The sequence below is a fragment of the Brassica rapa genome, chromosome A08 (genome assembly GCF_000309985.2).
Source record: "Brassica rapa cultivar Chiifu-401-42 chromosome A08, CAAS_Brap_v3.01, whole genome shotgun sequence".
Classification (NCBI taxonomy): domain Eukaryota; kingdom Viridiplantae; phylum Streptophyta; class Magnoliopsida; order Brassicales; family Brassicaceae; genus Brassica; species Brassica rapa.
This window is the reverse complement of record NC_024802.2, coordinates 21,697,774-21,719,138: the sequence shown is the minus strand read 5'-3', so window position 1 is coordinate 21,719,138 and position 21,365 is coordinate 21,697,774. Positions and strand designations below refer to the sequence as shown.

Sequence of the window (21,365 nt, the reverse complement as noted above, 5' to 3'; positions counted from 1 at the left end):
ACCGATAAAACCGGCAAAAAACCGATAAAACCGGCAAAAATCCGATAAAACCGGTGATCCGACTCAACTTTAAAACTCAGTTCTAATAGATTAACATATAATTAATGTGTTTTCAGTTGTTCTTAAAATTTAATTAGTATTTCAAAATCAATGTTTGACTATCACTATTTAATTAGTTTTTTTAATTTTATTTCATAAGAAATGATGTAAAAAAATATTTTTAGCTCTCATATACTATTTTTATTTTGCCATATTTATAAAAATTAGAATTTTAATTTTAATTGTAAGAATAAATAAATGCGGTAATCTGAACAATCAATCATTTGGTTTTTATCAATTTCAATTTACATAGTGTTATATATAGCACGCTAGATTTATGGTTATTGTTTATTTTTGTAGTTAATAAAAGAGCTATTTTGTTTTAAGTCTATGGTGTAAATATATAATTATATATATTTAATTCTTAAAAACAGAAAACCCGGTTCAACCGGTGAACCGGTCCAACCAGTCAATCGGTAGCTATACCGAGTCCGTATAAGATCCGGTTTTCAAAACATTTGATTTTAGGTTTTTGGTTTATATCAATTTATTATGTACTTTTTATGTTGTTTGGCCCTGACAAATACCACTACTTGAAGTTTAGTGGAAACAATTGGTTAGGTTGATAGTACAGTTTACTACACTGGCTCATTCGTATCACCACAAGAAAAAGATAAGACCTAAAAAGAACTTCAATGAATGGCTGCACAATAACCAAATATGAATCCTACTCACAACTTGGAAAAGCCATGTTAATATATTAGCAATTACCAATCAAAACACACATGTATCAAGGTAAATGTTTCAGCATAAAGCCAAAGAACACAAACCAAGCATATTTTAAACAATGGATAAGAAGAATTGGGTCTAATTCTCTACATAACATTTATCATTTCTCTCAAGACAAAAGTTGGCTTCAAGTGGTCACTGAACCTTTGCTTGGTCTTTTTCCTTCCATGGCGTCTTTCTTTTTCTTGCATACTGTGCATAGGAAGGGACCTTCCCATCGCTTAGATGCTGAGGAGATGATAGAACCCTCGTTGCTTGATAGAGCTTCAGCTGGAGATTGGTCTACTTGGCATACAGCACATTTTAAGAGGCCAGTGTCTGTATTCGAAGGAAGATCCTTTCCCAATCTGCATTTCAAAACACCAAATAAAGACAAGACTGATTGTCAGAATCTGAAACTCTAGTTACTATTTACTAAACAGATTGGCAATATCAATTCCTGGCTATAAGATTTACCTATCTGCAAGCATAGCAGAACCTTCTTCAAACAACTCTTCAACTCCAACAGAAGAAAGCTTGTTCCCGTTCTTGTTGTTGGTATCAGTATGCTTTTTCTTAGAAAGAAATGCAGTGAATGTGTTCTGTTTCTTCTTGGGCGTTGGAGCCGAGGTAAGATGATCAGATGGAACTATGTCAACAACTACACAAGTAGTATCATCCTTCAACCCTTTTGTTCGCAATGCTTCCTGAAAAATAAAATGTGATTCAGTCTTAGATAGGAGTATGTACACTATACAAAATTTAGTCAATGAGGTTAATGAACAAACCTTAACAACAAGTTTAGCAGCAAGCTCAGCAGATAAACCACGACAAGCTTTAGCCGCCATGTCAGAAGACAGTATATCCCATATACCATCTGAAGCTATAATGAGCCTCCCTCCAGCATCTGAAAGCTGAAAACACAGATGACAAAACAAAAAAAGAACATTTTGTTCAGTGTCTAATAATATACACATTGATGAAAATGCACCAAGGGGGAAGAAGGGAACTTACTTTCACTTGCTTAACATGCGGTATTGGGACAATATATTCTCCCACATCAGTATCCCCAATAGACCTCGAAAGACACAAACCACCAGGCCAGCATCGAAGTGGGCCGACCTATAACATCATCAGAATGAAATCACATTAATATCATCACAATGAAGCAGGTAACTGAAATCTACTGGACATGACCATACCTCATTGCCACCAAAAACATTGAGCCTCCCGACCTCACCCCCACTAGCAGTCACACGTTCCCTCTCTTCAACATTCTCTTCCAGCCTGTGATCAACTGTCAGCAGAGAAACCACACCACCTTGAGTATCTAATATGCAGCGTGAGTCCCCAACAGAACCGACAGTGATAGTCCAACCATCAATTATAACAAACGTCACCGTCGTCCCAGAAGTCTCCCCTGCAACCACAAACAGATCCCAACACTCAGACCATGCTCAAAAAAAAAAAATGAAAGCAAAAGCCTTTAGAACCTTTCTGCTGAAACTCAATGTCGGTCTTGACAAACCCAGCAACAAGAGCCCTAGGAAGAGCTTGAAGCCACTCATCCCTACTCGCCCCCTGAGGGATAGCACTCACCACATTATCCAAAAGACGTTCCTTAGTATATATAGCAGCCGAGTTACCATTATGACCATCAAATATCTGCCAAACAAAAACCAAATTAACAAAAAAGCTTTTGACTTTGATTACATTACAAAGAGAGAAGAATCAAATCTTTACCCCGAAAACAGAAAAGGCAGAGGAAGGATCACCAGGAACCCTCTCACAATCCGTCTTAATCAGAAAAAAGTCTTCTCCTTTCTTAGCGAGAGCAGCTTGGCCATAGATGAGAAGAGGCTTCTCCAGCTTCTCGCTCCTCAGCTCCCTACCAATAAGGGTCGCGAGAGGAACAAGCGACTCTTTCGTCCTCGATGCTTTCGACGGACTCATCTCAGCATTGGCTGCTGTAAAAAAAAAAACTTGTTAATGATAAAGACAAGTACTTTACTTGAAAGCAAACATCACTGAGTCCAAATCAACCAAAACAAATGGAATCGAACAAAGAAACAGCAGAAGAAAGAAGAAATCTCAGTGAAACCTACAACAGTAGATCTAGAGGAAAAGCTGTTTTTTTTTTTTGTAATAATAATGCTGAGTGCCTTCCTCGATGATTTCTACGGGGGGGTTGAGGGTAAAGCGAAATGGGGGAAATTTTATCAGGCTGTAACCGCGTGAAGAAGAGAAGAAGAAGAGGAAGTTAGCTGCAGATTTTTTTTTTTTTTTGTTGCGTGATTTATTTCTCAGATTGGGCAAAGAGAGAAAAAAGCGACGCGGGTGTTCGAGACAGCTAATTTTATCCTTTGAATGACGAAAGTACCCCTAGAAAGTGACAACCTCAATCTAATCCACTTTTTCGGTTTTTTTTTGGGTTTTGGTTTTGACTATTTTTTACTTGGAGCAGTTTTACATCACATCCGATTTAGAGTCAAACTACCACTAATCAAGTAGCTAAACAACTACTCCTAATCATTTTTTTAATGAGAATTCGGCCAAAAAAAACCTCAACTTTACACGAATTGCCAAAACAAACATGAACTTTGGGGCTCGCCAAAAAAACACCAAACTTTCATTGACTTTAGAATTAATTAACAACTAGAGTTCCACCCGCACAACCGTGCGGGTATATATTTTCACATTTATATATATAGATATTTGTTTTACATAATTATTATATATTTTTAATGTTACTCACATATTTAAATGTTTGTATAATTATGCCAAATATAATAATTTTATAGTTTTCATGCTGTAATTAAAAATCATCATATATATATGTTGCTTATTATATATTTGTCTTATTGAATTTGCGTTTAATTACTAAACTAAATTTTTTAATGCATGAAACAACATATATGAAAACAATTTTGTATTTAATTTATTATAATCATGATCCGTAACTCAAAATCGCTAGATTTTTTTTAGAAATTTTTTAATGTTTATTAATTTTATATAATAAATTATTGTATATTAAAAAGTTTAAGATAAGTTAAATTTGTATACATGTATTATATAGTTTACTAATACTAACCCGTTCTACCAACATATTATATTTTTAGCATAAATATTTTATATTTTTGAAAATAAAATATGTTAACTTATCAATTTAAAATAATTTTATCATATTTTCTTCCATATAACATTTTTATTTTTTAAAATGATAGATATTATTATAAAATTGATAAAATAGGATAGAATTTTATTCTTTTAGTAACATTTCATTACTAATTACAAAATTAGTTGAAAATATTTATATTCAATTTATGAAAATTAAGATCTTATTATAATCTTTTTCAAGAGATTTGTTAGAATTTTAATTTTTTGTAAAAAAAAATTAAAAGATATAAAAGATATTATGATTAAAGTAGTTAAAAATATTATGTATATTAGCATTAGTGATATACATTTAATATAAAATTTAAATGATGGTCCAAATAAAAATATCACTCATCAAAAAATCATGATTTTTATTTTATTTGAAAACAAATTTGAAAAAATTAAAATTAAAATAAATATTTATTTCTAACAAAATCTTTAAAAATTATTAGTAAATGTATTTGTGAAATTAATTAATTTCATTTTATTTAAATTTTCGTTTATAAACCAAAACTATATTCAATTTTAATTTCTAATTATATTTTATGATAATTTAAATTAAAACTAACTAATTTTTGAAAGTAAATTTAAATAGATTCTAAGAAGATTTTAAAAAGATTTTGTTAGAACATTTTAAATATATTCATTTGTATTTCAAATAAAATGATAAAGATATTAAAAGATATAATAATGAACTTATGTAAAATATGATATTTTCTAAGAATGGTCCAAACTAAAAAAATCACACATGAAAACAAGTCATGACTTCTGTTTTAATATATAAGATGTTTTCGCTGACTTGCCAATTTAGCACGCCGTCAACAAATTTAACAGAAATATTTGACGTCGTTTATTGTTGACGTTAAGTGAAACGACGTCGTTTTCAAATGAGATGAAACGACGTCGTTTTACACGATTTGAAATTAAAAATATGTAAACCCCTGGATTCGAACCCTAGTTGGTTGGTCAAATGGGAAGGTATTTTACCACTGGGCTAGTGACACTTTCAATGTACTTACTAACATGTTTACTTTTATTTGTTACATATTAAATATAAAAAATTCTCTAAAAACTTAATAAGATCTTTAAAATTCCAAAAAATTAAAAAATAAAGAAGATTTTTATAAAATTAATTTAGAAATTAAAATTAAAAATAAAATTTTATTTTTCTGTTTAAAAAATAAAAACTCTTCCAAAATTTTCTAAAAACTTAAAAAAGTAAGTACATTGAAAGTGTCAGTAGCCCAGTGGTAAAATACCTTCCCATTTGACCAACCAACCTGGGTTCGAATCCAGGGGTTTACATATTTTTAATTTCAAATCGTGTAAAACGACGTCGTTTCATCTCATTTGAAAACGACGTCGTTTCACTTAACGTCAACAATAAACGACGTCAAATATTTCTGTTAAATTTGTTGACGGCGTGCTAAATTGGCAAGTCAGCGAAAACATTGTTAATTAATTTTAAAGTCAGTGAAAGTTTGGTGTTTTTTTGGCCAGCCCCAAAGTTCATGTTTGTTTTGGCAATTCGTGTAAAGTTGAGGTTTTTTTTGGCCGAATTCCCTTTTTTTAATAAATTGCTACGTTTTTTATTTATTACAAGTTTCCCCTTTGATAAAATGTATTTACGAATTCATATTAGCTTAGGCTGAGAGTTGAGACTAACAACACACTCATCATCTTTAAATAAATTGCTACATTTTTTTCAATTTTTTATTTGAAACTTACATTTTTTTTAAACAAATTTGTCCCTTTGATAATTCGCTTCTTATATTAAAGTAGCTAAATCAATACTAATCACCATTTTGTTAAATTGCTACACTTTTACAAAATCTTTTTTTTTCTTTGATCAAATACATTTACAAATCCATATGAGACTGGTATATTTAAGCTTTGCAAAAAAGAAAACAATGGTCCTTTTAACAAACAGTATAAAATAATAAAAGTAGCCATTTTTGAGAAGTAGTATACAATATATCGACAATCAAACTACAACGAAAGAAATACAAGAAAACCACCATAGGATAGAATGAATGAACAACGTTTTGTTGAATATTCATTAGAAAATGCCACCCAAAACAAACAAAAAATTACATATCCAAGTATACAACCTATGGGCTGGCTATGGTTCACACTTCACACACACGTATTCCTACTCTTCGTATATGGCATGTACATGTATGGCTACCACATATGAATGGGCTCGCCAAAACCAAAACCAAAACCAAAACCAAAAACAAAAACGACCAAAATGTTTATCATCACTTAGGATTCTGTCTCTTCTTCACAACTACAGTGTTACTACTCTGCCTTGAGGATGAAGTTTGTCCTGGTGAACTATTTGCTCCAAGCGATAGTCTTCTCGTAGGCGCCGGTATTAGCGAAGGTATCATACTCCTGAGATCATCATCAACGTATTAGCAAAAACAACAACAAAAACATTCCAAAAATCATTTATAAAATATTAAAAGAAACTCACTTGGTTTTTGTTAGACTCTTCTTTAGCTTGGTCGATGAACCCGAAGATCCATTAGAGGAGGCAGCTGCTCTAGGCACGTTCACTTGTACATTCAACTGCCACATCATGTTAGACGGCTCCGAGCCATCACTCGTCGCCGTTTCATCAGACTCGTTCGCTTCTTCTTCGTATGGTATCTTCCTCACCTCAAACCCTTTATCTACCACATTAATTTTCTTGCTCTCTACGGCACGTGATGATGGTTCACGTTTCATGCTGGACACTCTCTTATCACGCGTGATCTCGTCTTCGTGTTTATCAACCCATTCACTAATATCTTCTTTCCCATCTGTAGACGGGCTTTTCCACGACGGTGGTGAAGAACCAACTAGTCCTTGTAAGTCAACGCTCGATGCTGAGTCGCTTTGACCCTGCAAGCAGTGTCACTGTACACTATTAGTTTCAATGTGTGTGGTTTGGTTCCGGTGTGAGTTTTGTTACCTCAATACTGTTGACATCATCAACCAGTGATGATGGTTTATGTTTTGTCTGAAACTGTCTTGTGTTTGCTGATTTAGAGACACCAATTGACTTTCTTCTGAGGAGTTTATCAGGTGTAATGACTCTTGGGATCTGCGTTTGATCAGACTCACTCTCCTTTCTAGCCAACGCAAGTTTCAAACTAGCAATCTGAAAGCATAATATAACAACAATTAATGATTTGGACAATGTAAAAAATAATGTGACAATGTATTGGAGAAAAATGGACCTGCTCCTTGAGTTCTTTAACCTCAGAAGTATCTTTATTAACACGAGCAGCACCTAGTTCAACAGTGGCCACCCTCTCCGCAAACTTCAAGGTGCTGAGTGTTTCTCCCAGAGTATCCACTTCAGGGCTAATGTGTATAAACATGAGCGTTTTCGCTTGTCCTCCTGCCACAAACAATTATATAAATTTTATTCAGATTGAACTACTAGTATAACACTTTAAGTACTACTTGTTACCTAACGAGTCCTGAAGCAGTTGAGTGAGTTTGCTATTGCGATAAGGGATGTGGTTGTTTTTCTGAGAGAGAGACGCAATCACGTCTCCAAGAGCAGATAGAGACTTGTTGATGTGTTGTGCCTCTTTCAACCTATCACCAGTGACCTCAGACTTGTCCACCCTCTCGCTTCCAGCAAGATCAACCAAGTGCATTGAGCCCCTTAGAGTAGCCCCTGATGTCAGATCTCTTCCTTGAACATGTACCGTGAGACAACTGCATTATAGAGTATGTTTAGCATAAAATGAATCAATAGTATAAATTGTATACAAAACATGACAAAGGAGGAACCTGTGAGAGCGACTACTACGGTCATTCATGGCTGTGGCGCTGACCGCACGGTTCTTCTGACCAAGATTCATCAAACTAATGACGTCTGAAGTTGTGGAGACTGGAACCAACGTAGCGTCTGGAACGTTGATTCCATCTTGTGAACTGTTACGGATCTCTAACGTGTTCCACAAGTCAAGGAAAGTACAAAAAAACAGAATGATCATGCAAAGAAGCATTAGAAGACAAGACAAAGTATTAAGATAAAGGATATCTGCTGGTTTGGCCATTAGTTGCAAGGAGATCTCTGACTTGCTCGTTGTAGATTTCAAGCATCTGAACTGAGATTTTATAAGAAAACGTTTCTTTCCTCTCACTTGAGAGATGAAAGAGATCGCTTAGTGCTCTGTAGTTTACTCCTAAGCTCTCTTCCGTCAGTTCATTAGGTCCCATCTGATTATTTTATCATAAGATATTAGATCCCATGGTGAAAGTTATTGTAAATTAAGTTGAATACTTACCATGGTGAAAGTTTTTCCTGATCCTGTTTGGCCGTAAGCAAAGATGCAAACGTTGTAACCATCAAGAACAGACCGGATCAGAGGTTGAGTGTCTGCAAACACCGCCTCTACAAAATTTGAAAGTTGTAATAAACGTTAATATTCTTGATGAATCCAATAAGTACACAACAAATGAATCTTGATCATATTACCTTGAGATGCTGAAGGGCCAAAGACTTTGTTGAATGTGAATGACTTGCGACCTTCTTTTCCATACTTTGAAGGTGTAGCTATTGATATAGTTGACTCCTCTATGTGATCCACTGTGGTTAAGGCACTTGTTTGTCCAGGCAAGAACGGTCTCACTCGACAATATACCCGTATGCTCCCTGTTATAACACTCATTAATAAGTGTGACTTGGTGGTTGTAGCGTTATGCATTGTTGTGTTTTACCTTTGAGGTCCTGGACTTGATTGTAAAGTTTACGGTTCTCTTCAAGAACTCTTTGATATCCTGTCGCTGCATACGCAAGTCCATGCAAATGCTCGCCTAACACCAAGAAAAACGTCTCAATATCGATTGTGAAAGTACTCTAGTATCTAAGACATTGTTTGTATCTATAGGGTTGTTCTTACCTAAACTTGTGAACTCTTGCTGGTACTTCATTTGCAAGAGACTAATACCCGCTTTTACAGCCTTTATATCTTGTTTTAGTTCCTAAAAACATATACATCTTCCGCATTAGTATTTAGTAATCACAATAATACAAAGTCTTGGTAAAAAGAAACAGTATGGCACATGGATCTTTAAGTGTTCAGTGGAGTTATACCTCAGTATGAGTTTTCTGTCTGTCTAGAATCATTTGCTGCTTCTCGGCCTTGTCTTTTGAAACTACACAGACGTCACGATCTTGGATTTTTGATTCTTCAGCATTATTAGCTGGTGAAGTTTCCATGTTGTTGTTTACCATCTTTGTCACATCTTCTTCTACGTACTGAAAACATGTAATGTATAAGAGATACATGTTCTTGATACAACTTAGATAACTAATAAATTGCTTACCATTGCGCTCTGTGTAGCCAATCTACGTTCATATTCTACCATGACACTTTTCAGCATATCTTCCACAATCTAGAAGCAAACAAGATCAACTTAGTTTTATTCTAAAATAAGATTTGTCATTTGCTAAGTAAAAAAATTGTAGGAATGTTCTTAATGCTTCTTACACTGGGAACTTCTTCTTTACTCTTATCAGAAAAGACAGCACGGACAATGGCATCTACTGAACTGACAGTTCCCTGAAACAAAACCAAAATGATGTAAGTTGAGATTTTTTACTTCGGTACAGTATTAGGGATTGTATTAGCTCACTAACTTCGTTTTTGGTATTAGAATCAAACAGAGGTTGTTCACTGGATGGAGTGTAAGAAGGGCTACTTGTTGTGACTGCATCCACTGGTGGTTCTGAGTCTTTGCGTTTGTATTGTTTTGCGATCCCAAACGTGGTTGGTTTCGAAGTCACAATGTATCTCCATGTACCGCTTCCACCGCTCTGCTTCCACTCACGGTATGACTTGAGAGCCAAGACACACTCCACAATTCTTGTGGATTTACCTCCCTGTGATCACATCAAGCACAAAACAGAATCAGAATCTATGTGTGCCAATGTAAATTAACTCCACAATTAGTGCAGCTAAACTGCTAACCGTTACAAAAAAAAATAAACTCTACTTAACCAAAATTACTGAATAATCTTGTTAGTGGAAAAAAAAAATAGAGTATCATTTCTTTTTCCAACACTGGTGGTCTCACCACGACCCCACCACGACAGTGCCATCGATGTGTCTGCAATTTATTGTACCAAATGATGGAAATCTAGCTCGTTGCCAAGCATGAGACCGACCGTTTTAGCTTTGTCTAGGTAGCCCCTCCGGCAAGGTAGGTCAATATGCCTTGATGACAATTGCTTTACCTATCTTTACTAACACCAAGTCTACTTTTGTTGCAATTCCACTACTAGCCATCATGTTTAAAACTAGCTACCATAAGCTTCTTATATGTTGTGATTTTTTCTAATTACCTTCTCAAAATCGGAGACTTCAAAGGTGGGAATACCCATTTCCTCCACAACCACAAGAAAGTTCCGAAGGTTCTCAAAGTACTGAAATGCAGATAGAGCTGCACCTTCTTGATTAACAAGAGGATCATTTGGAGCTTCAACAACCTGTGTAAGTTATGTAACAACATAATCAAAAACTGAGATCATGAAGACAGATGGTCCTGATTACAAAAAAACATCGGCTATTAAAATATTAATTTCTGAAACACCTAAGAATACAACACAAAATGGTACTAATCATGCTTTGCACTACTTTACACCGGCAGGCCTAAAGGTCTACCAAAAGTCTTTACAATAAAAAAAATATTCTCTAAATAAAAAAGCATATAGTAATAATATTGAAGAAAAACATATGCAAAATAGTAAAGAGTAAATAAATGAGAGACATACTTTTGGGACAGCACCAGGTTTAACTTTGTTGAGGACATTGCATAGCAAAATGCCACTTCTCAAAGCAATTCTGAAATCATCTTCAGAAGGATCTGCAGGCAAGTCTCTTCCTCCAACAACACCAAGCGTGTGTCTTATCCATCTTGCTGCTTCATTCCTTTTCAAGTCTGATGGATCTGCTGGCAAATCTCTTCCTCCAGCTACACACCAAATTGAGTTTTCTTTTTCTCAAAAACTGATGTATATTAAATTGATTACAAAAATGTCTAAGAACATGTAGACAAATAAAAGGTTTCTATTAAACTGATCAAATGGTTAAGCTCATGATGATCTAGACAAGCAAGAAACGTCAAGATTCTTCTTATTCAATCAAGTCAGAAGCTCGTGATAGTAAACAAGATCATACGCAAACAAACATAAACAAGAAGCGTCCCAGATTCGATGATCAATTACAAACCCTAGTTTAAGAAAATGAAATGAACCAAAAAAGAAAGAACAGGGGACGTACAAGTTTCATCGGCATTTTTGGAACTGGAATCAACATCAACGCTAACTTGAATGTTACGTTGTTTGATAAAATCGTCAAGGATCGATGCCAAACAGAGTCGTGAATCTTGTTGCTCCGTCGCCATTAAGAAACGATCAATGCTTTTAGCTTGATCAACAAGATACCTCTCTACCTTTCTGAAATTCAACTTCCAAATCTCGACTAGAGAATCTCACAATCAAAAACTTGAATTCTATAAGACTTTTCTTTTCCAGAAGCGAAGAAAGAAAAATCAAAGCTGTGTAGATATACAAGGAAGGATATTCACTTAATGTGTAGAATGTTTGCTCAGATTTATAAAGAAGATTAAGAAAGTGAGAATATTCGAGAAAAAAAATATGACCTATCTCTCTCTCTCTATTTTCTTGCTTTATAAGATCAAAACAATAAAAGAAAGATGAAAAAAAGAAGAGCGACGCATGAACCCAGAGGCTCCGAGTCTCCTGGGTTTCTATAGATGGACAATTTCAATATGAAATTAAAAAAATCCGTGTATTTTTTCTATTGTTAATTACTGCGTTATTTTAATACGTACGGACATATATAGGTGGTGGTGAAAAGATATTTAGCTCAAAGAATTTATATTTCGTATATATTTAATTTCAACTATCTACTAGTATAATGGTAATAAATACTCCATCCGTTCTTAAAAGATGCATGTTCTGAAAAAAAAATTATTTCAAAATGATAAATTTTTTACTTTTTCAATATATGATTTTATGAAAAAATGTAAGTTTTAATAAATTAATGGTGTTTATTGAATTTCTACTGGCTAAAAGTTTTGAAAAATTGTTATTCACAAAAAACAATACATATTTAATGAGTTTTTTTAATATATGTGAAAAGTTTAGAATATGCATCTTTTAAAAAACAGAGGGAGTAGTAAATTGGTATCTTCCACATATATTTTCACAAAATCTGTAACCATTAATGTTCATAATTAATCTTTGTATCCGAATTTTTTGCACTAGTGTCATTGTTTTATCATACCTATGTAGGTTCATATCTAAGAACAATACGCGTATGCTAGATATATACGAAAAAAATTATGTATACATTAACAGTAACTTTGTTTACTAAGATTTTAATTGGCCAACCATTAATAGGGAATTTGTGTTTAATCTGAACTCTTTTTTTATACAAAAGTTAAAAGAAAGACTTTATTCTAACTTTAGACTATATGTATATAGCCGTCTGCCGATACAGAGCATTTTGATCGATGTTTAATTGTAAACTTGACTTTATCACTAAAGGAGAATTTTTTATAGCTATTTTGTATAACTATTTTTTTTTCTTGTGTATATGTTTTAGGCCAATAAACATGATATCATGATTAGATAATTTTATAATCAGAAACAGTTAAAGGCCGGAATGGAAATTTATTCATAATTTATACAAAGAACGAAGACATAATTCGTTCAACCAGAAATTATATATTTAGAAATACAAAAGAAAAAAAGTTTTGCTGATGATGATCGTAGCCACATCTTTTGAAAACGACCCTTTTAATTATCCATTATTTCATTTGATTGAAAATTATATAAATTTCTTGTAGAGACTCTCTTTTTATTCGTCAATCCTAATATACTTTCTATTTGTTATATATTTATTGAACATGATACCAACTCATTCAGAAAATTAATGAGCATATATATAAAATTAATTTTTAATGTTGTGAGTATATATATACACCTAAAATATTGGAAAAGCATACACGTATTACCACGAAGTTGTAGAGGTCGCTACCGTTTAATATTTGGAAACTTATAGTTTCAGCCTTCAGGATTAGTTTAGCACCAGTTGGCAACCTTACGTAAATAATTCTAGCTATGCCACGGTCGGATGTTGTGGGCCGTGAATGCAGTAAAAGAGATAGAGGTTACTGTTGTAATTTTTTTTTTAATCTAAACATGATAAAATACATAGGGATCCGAGTAACTGGACACTGATCTTAAGTATTTTCACTAAAACAATATGTTAAAAGAATAAAGTTTGCCATCGAACACATAGACATTGATGTAAAGAAACAAAACATTTCAGAAGAATCTTGGAAGTATTAAGTACAACTCTTTAGGAATGCCCTTTGAGTTACGTTTTCAGTTTATGATAAGCCTTCAAATTCATTTGAACTCTTACATTGTTAGTCAAGAATCTATTTCACTAGAATAATAATTAAAAGAATAAATTCACTTAGAATGAACGTACGGGGATCTTGTATTAATCTTTTTATGAATCTTAATTCTTGCTCTGTTTACTTCTATATCTAGTGACTAATCACGACATGTTATAAGAACTTGGACATTTCAATGAAAATTTAATTATTGATTTGAAAAATATTGGGTTCAAACTGATTTTCAGGAAATATTAGAATGTTCAATAAACTAATTTTACAACTTTTTATTAAATTTTCTTGTAGAAATACAAGCAAAGTTTTTTGTTTTCTAAAAACTCATAGGGGTCAGTTCAGTTGACCCCTTCCCTTCAATGTATCACCGCCGCTGACAATCAATATCAAGCTCGGTTTAGGGAATACCAGCACTACTATTGATGGTAAAACTACGTGAGCTGCTCGAAGTTTCCAACCCACGGATTGGATAGTCAAGACACAACACGTTTTCGTCTTACCAAACAAATTAATATTCCGACAACACTGACGTATTTATAATAACTGAAAAGAAATGGTAAACCTTTGAAAAAAAGAAGCAAAAATTGAATATGATATTCAAATCAATTGCGTATGCAACTCAGAGAGACCCTTGGTTATCGGAACAAGTAATTCGTTAAGACTTTCAATTTTTTTTTTTTTTTTTTTGAGAAAGATAAGACTTTCAAAATTGGCATATGATTTTCAAATACTTTTTTTGTCTCGTCGTATCCATTTAATTTAACGATTCGATTTGTACGCCTTAAAAAAAAAACAGAAAACTCGATTCAGCACATATATGACACTAGACCACTTGCTAAGGAGATTATAACTAGAAAAAGGCAAACTATATTTAATTAAAATTTGTAGTACTGGTACTCATTTCTTGTTTCTAAAAGAACTGAGAATGATTCTCAAGTTATCATCACAATGATGAAATAAATGAAGATTTGACGTTGAACGGATGAAACACGTATAAATAGAGGTCTACACGGATCATATGAAACACAATCCCATTTTGTTCTCTGAACTGATAATAACATATTAACATACAAGATTACTATTGTGGAAGATGTACAAACTAATACCTCACGTGTTATTATTGTTACTAGTCACTCATGCGTACACCTATGTCTCAGCCGTCCATCTCCAACCCGATTCCATGACAGGAACTGAGGTAGATTTCCCCGGTTGGCGGCGAGAGCTTCGAGGCGGAGGTGGCGGAGGAAGCAGTGGTGGTGGAAGTGGTGGTGGTGGAGGAGGTCGTGGTGGTGGTGGTGGAAGTAGTGGCGGTGGAGGAGGTCGTGGTGGTGGTGGAGGTGGTAGCAGTGGTCGAGGGGGTGGTAGTGGTGGCGCTGGGAATCGTCGAGGCGGTAGCAGCGGTCGAGGAGGAGGTAGTGGTGGTTCTGGTGATGGAGGATCTTCTGAGAGCGGTAGCGGTGGGGGCGGCAGTGGGGGAAATGGTAATGGCGGTGGTAGCAGCGGTGGCGGTCACATTACAAGAAGCGGCGGTGACTGCCTCAAACACTGGGGCTTGACGGGTACTCTATTATCTATCGTCTTCGTAAGCTGTTTGATCTTTATAAATTAAAACAGAAATTACATGTAATTAAAAATAGACTTTGATAACAATGTCTTTGGTGCTAAAGTTTGCTTTATTGTACAGTTGTAATGTATTGTGTTTTGACTATTATTTTGCACATATGTATTTTAAAAATGTTCTAATATTAAAGCAAGGGCATTGCATGAACAATTATCTCCTCTCATAGTACAAAATGTTACTATTTAAATCGGTAGTTGTAATATTTGATTCCAGCTACTAGATACAGAAAAGATCATAAACAGAACATGCCCTCCATTGACATGGAATATAAACTCTTTCAAGCTTCTTATAGTCCAGGCAGATCCTTCTGTGCTAGATGTTTCGTTGCCGTCGAGACTCAAAGAACAGTTAGTGTTGTCACGCGAATCTCCAACCTCATTTTAATCTCAATCACAGGCTCGCGCTCTCCAATCTCTACAGAATTGAGATTATAATAATCGAGAAGAAATGGTAAACGTTTGAAAACGACGCAAGAATTGAACATAATTTTAAAAATCAATTTCGTTGAAATTCAATGAGATACTTGGTCGTTCGCTGCTACTATAATACGACATTTTCAAATTCGACCACTTATACGAGTTCTAAATTCGGAAAACTAGATTCACCACATGTTTGTGTAATAATAAAACTAAATATATTTATACAAAGTTGAGCAGTTCTTCTTCTTAGGGAGAGTGGTCATCGTACAGAGAGTCGATGACGGTGGTAAAAACCGGTGAAATAGTAGATCTAACCGAAGGAAAGACTGTGAGAAAGAGAGGTTAACATCATCACCCGACTAGTCTACAGAAGCATAGAGGTCTTGGCCGGAGATTAACAATACAATTTTGATTGGTTTTGGGTTTTAGAGTTATTCTTGGATTCATTCCCTAGTGAACCAGCCAATAAGATTTCATTATTTCAAATTCGATATCTTTTAAAAAAGGAAACAAAATATTTTCAAATTATATTATGTTTTTAAAATATAAAAAAGATAATAGTTACAGAAAAAAGAATTAAAAGAAATATATATTTTTTGTTTAGGGTTTATCCAAGGGTTTAGGATTTAGGATTAAAGGTTTAGGGATTAGGATTTAGAGTTTAGAGTTTAATGTCATGCTGACGACGTTAAAAATATTTTTTTTGTAATTACTACTATTTTTTACTTTTTTTTATTTTTACCTTTTAATTTTAAAAACATAATATAATTTGACAATATTTTGTTTCTTTTTTTAAAAGATATCGAATATAAAATAAAACAATCATATTGGTTGGTGAACGTCTAGGTTCATCCTAGGAAGTGAACCCAAGAATAAGTCGTTAATTAATTATTGTTTTAGGAATGTTTCCGTTAATCATTCTTGGTTACATATAGTTGATTTGGATTGTAATTTAAATATTTATAAATCAGATTATTATGTGTGTTTGCGTAGTGCTATGTGATATCGACTACCATACTTGCCTTTGACCTTTTTGGAAGGGATGATTCGTTTTTTTGTCATAGATCTATTAGTTTAAATGGTTTTACGAAAGGTAAAATTAATTAAAGGTAAGTTCAATAATTGGATAAGAACTTGTTAATGTTAATCCATGGAACTTAGTGTTGTCGCTAGTGTTAATCCATGGGATTGTTTTTTTTGTACGTGATGATTTGTTTCCATTTTAGTGAATCGTAAAATGAAAACAATTAAAATTACATGGACTGAAAACGTACATTCCTTTATATAAATATACAGTCACCACTTCAAATATATCTGCATTTTGGTTTATATCTATAAATAGGGAACCAATATGAACTTGTCTAACAATCCACTCCACATGATTTACATAACAATGGCTTTCTCTAATAAGCTTCATTGCATATCGATGTTTATGATCATCTCTTATCTTACTCTTATTCTCTTTGCATCAGGGTTAGATGTGCCAAACACTACGGCGGAAGCACCAGCACCAACACCAACACCAGGATCAGGCCACGACGGCGTGTTACCTCTAGCACCTAAGCATGTTGTAATCCACAACACTGTAGAGAACGGGGAAGTTTTGAATGTACATTGCAAATCTGGTGACGATGATTTGGGGTTGATCCGTATCCCTTGGGATAAGTACTGGGATTTCAGATTTCATGTTAACATTTGGAAAACTACGAAGTTTCGTTGCCTGTTTACGTGGTATGGAGGCGGATCTCATTATTTTAATATATTTACAGTAGCAAGAGATGATACTCCATCTGGAGAGACTCCAGTATGTAGAGAATGCATTTGGGAGGTGGGAAAAGAGTCCATTGGCGAGAAAACTCCTATGTGTCGTGTAGATCGTGATGGATATACTCGTTACTGTTTCGAATGGGACGATGAATAGTCTTTAAGAAAATAAAATAATATATTGTTATTGCTTTTCCTCATTTTATAAATTTATCACACATGATTGAATAAATAGTACCTTTTTCATAATGTTGGAATGTTTTAATTTTTTATCTTAAAATCTTTTATTTTTTATTTTTTCTTTGGTAAAAGAATCTTTTATCTTTCTTTGTAAACAAACTGAACGTAACATCCCGAATTATGATATATCATCATCCTACCAAACTTTTGTGAGTCTCGCAATCATGTATCATCAGCACGCATGACTGAAGCTATTGATGTCCGTCTTGCGGTAGTTACTATACTGTTGTCTACTCAAACGTCTCATCTCTGGCAGTTTTCTTTGACTCTCTATTACTCATCAAGCTATCGAAGAACCGTTGTTCTTAGCTTGAAATTTTTGGTATTGTTTGATTGATGTTAATGCAGTGGCAAAATTAGCCTTCTTCTTGCTTTTGGGTAAAATGTCCAGGCCCATATATCTTAAATCATACAATAACAAGTAGGTTCTCTCTCATTAAGTCTTTTTTAAAATGTCAGCGAACATATATAAACTCAGGTAAGTTGACAATTCCAATTGCATTCCGAGCAAAGAAGAAAAATATCAACGATGAACTCCTCAAATCTACAGTCTCACCCAACCGCACCACCACACCTCTTCACCTCCATCGACATGGGAACAAACTCCTTCAAACTCCTCATAGTCCACGCCGACCCCTCCACCAGATCCTTCGTCCCCGTCGAACGTCTCAAGGAGCCAGTCGTACTCTCCCGCGAATCTCCAACCTCGATCTCCCCTCAATCCCAATCCCGCGCGATTCAATCCCTCCGCAGATTCAAATCCCTCATCCTCTCCCACAACGTCCCACTCAACCAGATCCGCTGCGTGGCAACAGAAGCCCTCCGCCGAGCGGAGAATCAAAAACACTTCGTTGAGACGGCGCTCGACGACGTCGGGATACAGATCGACGTCCTCTCCGGAGAAGAGGAAGCCAGATTAGTTTACCTAGGCGTGCTTCAGTTTTTGCCTGTGTTCGAGAGGTCCGTGCTGTGTATCGATATAGGAGGTGGATCTACTGAGTTTGTTATAGGTAAGAAGCTGTGGTGAGGTTTATTATTATTATTTTTTTATCGTCACGACTCTGCTAACCAAACTAGTAACTCTGCATCCGATTCTGCTAACTCTGCATCCATATTCATAGCTAAGAGCTATGGTGAGGTTATTATTATTTGTTTTATCATCACGATTCTGTGAACTAAACTGGTAATTCTGCGTCCATATATAGCTAAACTGTGGTGAGGTTATTATTATATTTTTTTGTCATCACGACTCTGCTAACTCTGCATCCATATCCATAGCTAAGCTGTGGTGAGGTTATTATTATTTGTTATATCATCACGACTTTGCTAACTAAACTGGTAACTCTGGGTCCATATATAGCTAAGCTGTGATGACGTTATTATTTTTTTTTTTTTGTCATCACGATTCTGCTAACTCTGCATCCATAGCTATAGCTAAGCTGTGGTGAGGTTATTATTTTTTTTTTTTGTTATTACGACTCTGTTAACCAAGCTGATAACTCTGCATTCATATCTATAGGTAAGCGTGGTGAGGTTAAGCTAGCTGTTTCTTTGAAGCTAGGGCATGTGAATTTGACGCAGATGTGCGTTGGATTGGTGGAGATGAGGGAGTATATACGTGGTGTGATTAATGAGTCTAGTTTAGGGGAGAGATTGAGAGAGTGTGAGGGGTTTGAGGTTGTTGTGGGGTCTTCCGGGACGATTCGAGCTATTGAGAACGCTGTTTTCAGTGGATATGGGAGTGATCTGTGTCATCTCGAGGAGGGGTATAAGAGGGATTGGAGATTTGGGAGGAGAGAGCTGAGTGGTGTTGTGGAGAGGTTATGTAGTGAAGGGGATGAGGGATTGATTAGGAGGGAAGGATTTTTCGGTAGGAGAGCAGAGTTTATTGTTGCTGGGGCGGTTTTGTTGGAGGAGATATTCGAGGCTTTGGGGATTGAGGAGATGGAGGTGTCGGAGTATGCGTTGGCGGAAGGTGTGATTGCTGATTCTTTGGGTAAAGCTTTTGGTGGATTGTATGATTTGAATGCTAATGCGAGGTGGAGATCAGTCATGAGGCTTGCCACGCGGCTCAATGGGAAGAAGCGGATGAATCATGCGGTACACTGTGCTAATATCGCCAAGGTACTAACTGTGAGATATTGATATGGTCACTTTCTTGATTCTATAAATTTGATAGGACAATGATTTTTTCAGGAGATCTTTGTAGGTTTGAGGAAGTGCAATGACTTTAACGTCGTGTTAGATGATAAGGATCTTGAGTATCTTGAAGCTGCTTGTTTTTTGCACAATATCGGAATCATCACTGGGAAAAAAGGGTATCATAAGCAGTCTTATCATATCATCAAGGTTAGTTCATCTAACTTTGTTAAAAAAACACTGAACATAGCAATTTATAAACCTTTTTGTGGGGTTTTCAGTGTCTACTTTAAGCCTCTTTGTTATTAATAGTTTCTTCTTTTGTAGAATGGGGATCATCTCTACAGCTACACTGCTGAGGAAGTTGAGGTACGATACCTAATCCTATAGAAGGAGGAACGTGTATTGAATTTACTGTTTTTTTTTCTGATTCTAGTGACATGATTTGCACAGCTTATAGCGTTGCTTACGAGATACCAAAGAAAGAAGTTTCCTAAGCTTGATCGTGCACCTTTTAAGAATTTCGCTGAGAAGGTAATGTGTTTTATATTTCAGTTGAAACTACGCTCAACATGTTTATGTTGTTGTTCTGATCCTTATACCGTCTGTTTTTAGGCAAAGAGAAAGTTCATTGTCATGTGCTTGATTACACGATTATCTGTTCTACTTCAACGGAGTGAGAGTATGGATCTCCAAGAAGTTGAATTTCTTGAATCTACTGATAGCTTCAAACTTGTAAGTAATTTTCTTCTTATCGTTCTGTATTCTACCATTCCATTGTCTTACTGACAAGGAATAACGCGACAAACTATCACATATTTTCGGTTTCAGTTGTACTCAATATGATGTCACAAGATCCTTAGTGATTCATTACTCATTAGCGATTCATTTTTCTCTGCAGGTGCTTAAACAACAAAACCAGGATCCTTTGGTGATGGGCTCTCAAGATCAAGCAGAAGAAAAATCCGATGCATTACATATGGAGCAAGAAGTTGAGCATTTTAAAAGGGTAAAGTTTCATTATGACATAAACTTCTATTTTCAAATGTTTAGTTTTCTTGCAATGAAATGTCCAGCTATCAGCAGGTCCCTATAATTGATTTAGAAGCAGTAACAGCCAAATTTTTGTTTTTAACTAAAAACAAAAGGAAGCCTAAAGAGTGAAAATGACAATAACGTTTCTCTCATGTAAATCGAGGAGACCTTTAATAGCTAAACTACATATGTACCTTCCTTGTTTTTATTTTTGCCTTGAACTCAGCAGCTATTCAAGAAGGAAATGGTAATTGTTTTTCCTTCCTGAAAATCAATCAGACGGGTTTCTTAGCGCGACGGTATTGAGCTGAAGCTTTCTCAGGTACAATCATGTCCTCATGACTGACCAAAAAGCAAGTCATATAATTACAATCATATACCATTTCGTCATTGCTCTACTGGAGATTTTTTTGTATCTATTGCAGGTAGTCTTGAAGTGTTAAACTATATACTTTACTTCTCTGGATGCGAGAAAGAGCGGAAACTCTCTCCAGTGATAGAGAAGTTTACCCTTATAATTGGCCTGAGACGGTGAGCAAAGAGACGGTGAATCTACTAACCTCTGTAAATTTTGGTCCTAACTCTTGTATAACCCTACATTGAAACTTCATCTTTAGTGTGTATTTTTCTCTCTTCATCTGTTGGTTGTTTATTTTCGTTTGGTTTTAAACACAACAACCAAATTATACTAAAGCGGAATCTACAGGCCAAAGCACCATTTGCGAGATGTA

At 34.9% G+C, this 21,365-nt stretch overlaps 5 protein-coding genes across 9 annotated transcripts; 3 read left to right on the top strand and 2 right to left on the bottom strand.

Annotated features, from left to right (window-relative positions):
* Positions 1–760: 760 nt before the first annotated feature.
* On the bottom strand, positions 761–3,169 carry LOC103836355 (probable protein phosphatase 2C 5). 3 transcript variants are annotated; one of them, XM_018654034.2, is made up of 8 exons: positions 2,909–3,169; positions 2,551–2,774; positions 2,301–2,472; positions 2,010–2,227; positions 1,822–1,929; positions 1,596–1,721; positions 1,285–1,514; positions 761–1,175 (listed from the first exon to the last, which is right to left on the bottom strand). In XM_018654034.2, the coding sequence occupies exons 2-8, from the start codon at positions 2,758–2,760 to the stop codon at positions 956–958; spliced, it is 1,284 nt and encodes a 427-aa protein (XP_018509550.1). In that variant the 5' UTR covers positions 2,761–2,774; positions 2,909–3,169; the 3' UTR covers positions 761–955. The 3 variants fall into 3 exon arrangements, with proteins under 3 accessions (XP_018509550.1, XP_009110850.1, XP_009110849.1); XM_009112602.3 differs by having other exon boundaries at positions 2,551–2,771; positions 2,913–3,169; XM_009112601.3 differs by having other exon boundaries at positions 2,913–3,163.
* Positions 3,170–5,880: 2,711 nt separating this feature from the next.
* LOC103836354 (kinesin-like protein KIN-14H) lies at positions 5,881–12,341 on the bottom strand. 2 transcript variants are annotated; one of them, XM_009112600.3, is made up of 18 exons: positions 11,253–12,341; positions 10,745–10,944; positions 10,316–10,459; positions 9,611–9,853; positions 9,462–9,533; positions 9,298–9,366; positions 9,065–9,229; positions 8,871–8,952; positions 8,689–8,784; positions 8,447–8,623; positions 8,256–8,362; positions 8,009–8,187; positions 7,756–7,917; positions 7,427–7,680; positions 7,191–7,354; positions 6,923–7,111; positions 6,443–6,852; positions 5,881–6,360 (listed from the first exon to the last, which is right to left on the bottom strand). In XM_009112600.3, exons 1-18 carry the CDS (start codon positions 11,374–11,376, stop codon positions 6,225–6,227), a joined length of 2,973 nt encoding a protein of 990 aa, XP_009110848.1. In that variant the 5' UTR covers positions 11,377–12,341; the 3' UTR covers positions 5,881–6,224. The 2 variants fall into 2 exon arrangements, with proteins under 2 accessions (XP_009110848.1, XP_033133656.1); XM_033277765.1 differs by having other exon boundaries at positions 10,745–10,951; positions 11,254–12,341.
* Positions 12,342–12,442: 101 nt separating this feature from the next.
* Positions 12,443–15,889, top strand: LOC103836669 (putative glycine-rich cell wall structural protein 1). Its single transcript, XM_033277572.1, has one exon. It carries the CDS (start codon positions 14,507–14,509, stop codon positions 15,023–15,025), a length of 519 nt encoding a protein of 172 aa, XP_033133463.1. The 5' UTR covers positions 12,443–14,506; the 3' UTR covers positions 15,026–15,889.
* A 218-nt stretch (positions 15,890–16,107) lies between these two features.
* LOC103836352 (S-protein homolog 5-like) lies at positions 16,108–17,438 on the top strand. The gene has a single exon (XM_009112599.2). The coding sequence runs from the start codon at positions 16,808–16,810 to the stop codon at positions 17,375–17,377; it is 570 nt and encodes a 189-aa protein (XP_009110847.1). The 5' UTR covers positions 16,108–16,807; the 3' UTR covers positions 17,378–17,438.
* A 234-nt stretch (positions 17,439–17,672) lies between these two features.
* On the top strand, positions 17,673–21,361 carry LOC103836351 (exopolyphosphatase). Of its 2 annotated transcripts, XM_009112598.3 has the most exons (9): positions 17,990–18,470; positions 18,980–19,584; positions 19,657–19,809; positions 19,927–19,968; positions 20,053–20,133; positions 20,215–20,334; positions 20,501–20,608; positions 20,864–20,956; positions 21,060–21,361. In XM_009112598.3, exons 1-8 carry the CDS (start codon positions 17,990–17,992, stop codon positions 20,900–20,902), a joined length of 1,629 nt encoding a protein of 542 aa, XP_009110846.1. In that variant the 3' UTR covers positions 20,903–20,956; positions 21,060–21,361. The 2 variants fall into 2 exon arrangements, with proteins under 2 accessions (XP_033133458.1, XP_009110846.1); XM_033277567.1 differs by having other exon boundaries at positions 17,673–18,470; positions 20,501–20,956; positions 21,060–21,271.
* Positions 21,362–21,365: the final 4 nt, after the last annotated feature.

Coding starts and splice junctions, on each gene's coding strand:
- LOC103836354 (XM_033277765.1), bottom strand. CDS start 11,376: ATGGCGACGGAGCAACAAGATTCACGACTCTGTTTGGCATCGATCCTT. Junction 9,230..9,297: donor TGGCTACACAGAGCGCAATG/GTAAGCAATTTA, acceptor ACATGTTTTCAG/TACGTAGAAGAAGATGTGAC. Junction 8,188..8,255: donor CAGGAAAAACTTTCACCATG/GTAAGTATTCAA, acceptor TAAAATAATCAG/ATGGGACCTAATGAACTGAC.
- LOC103836669 (XM_033277572.1), top strand. CDS start 14,507: ATGTACAAACTAATACCTCACGTGTTATTATTGTTACTAGTCACTCAT.
- LOC103836352 (XM_009112599.2), top strand. CDS start 16,808: ATGAACTTGTCTAACAATCCACTCCACATGATTTACATAACAATGGCT.
- LOC103836355 (XM_018654034.2), bottom strand. CDS start 2,760: ATGAGTCCGTCGAAAGCATCGAGGACGAAAGAGTCGCTTGTTCCTCTC. Junction 2,228..2,300: donor CATTGAGTTTCAGCAGAAAG/GTTCTAAAGGCT, acceptor TTGTGGTTGCAG/GGGAGACTTCTGGGACGACG. Junction 1,515..1,595: donor CTGCTAAACTTGTTGTTAAG/GTTTGTTCATTA, acceptor TTTATTTTTCAG/GAAGCATTGCGAACAAAAGG.
- LOC103836351 (XM_033277567.1), top strand. CDS start 17,990: ATGAACTCCTCAAATCTACAGTCTCACCCAACCGCACCACCACACCTC. Junction 18,471..18,979: donor ATCTACTGAGTTTGTTATAG/GTAAGAAGCTGT, acceptor TCATATCTATAG/GTAAGCGTGGTGAGGTTAAG. Junction 19,585..19,656: donor ACTGTGCTAATATCGCCAAG/GTACTAACTGTG, acceptor TGATTTTTTCAG/GAGATCTTTGTAGGTTTGAG.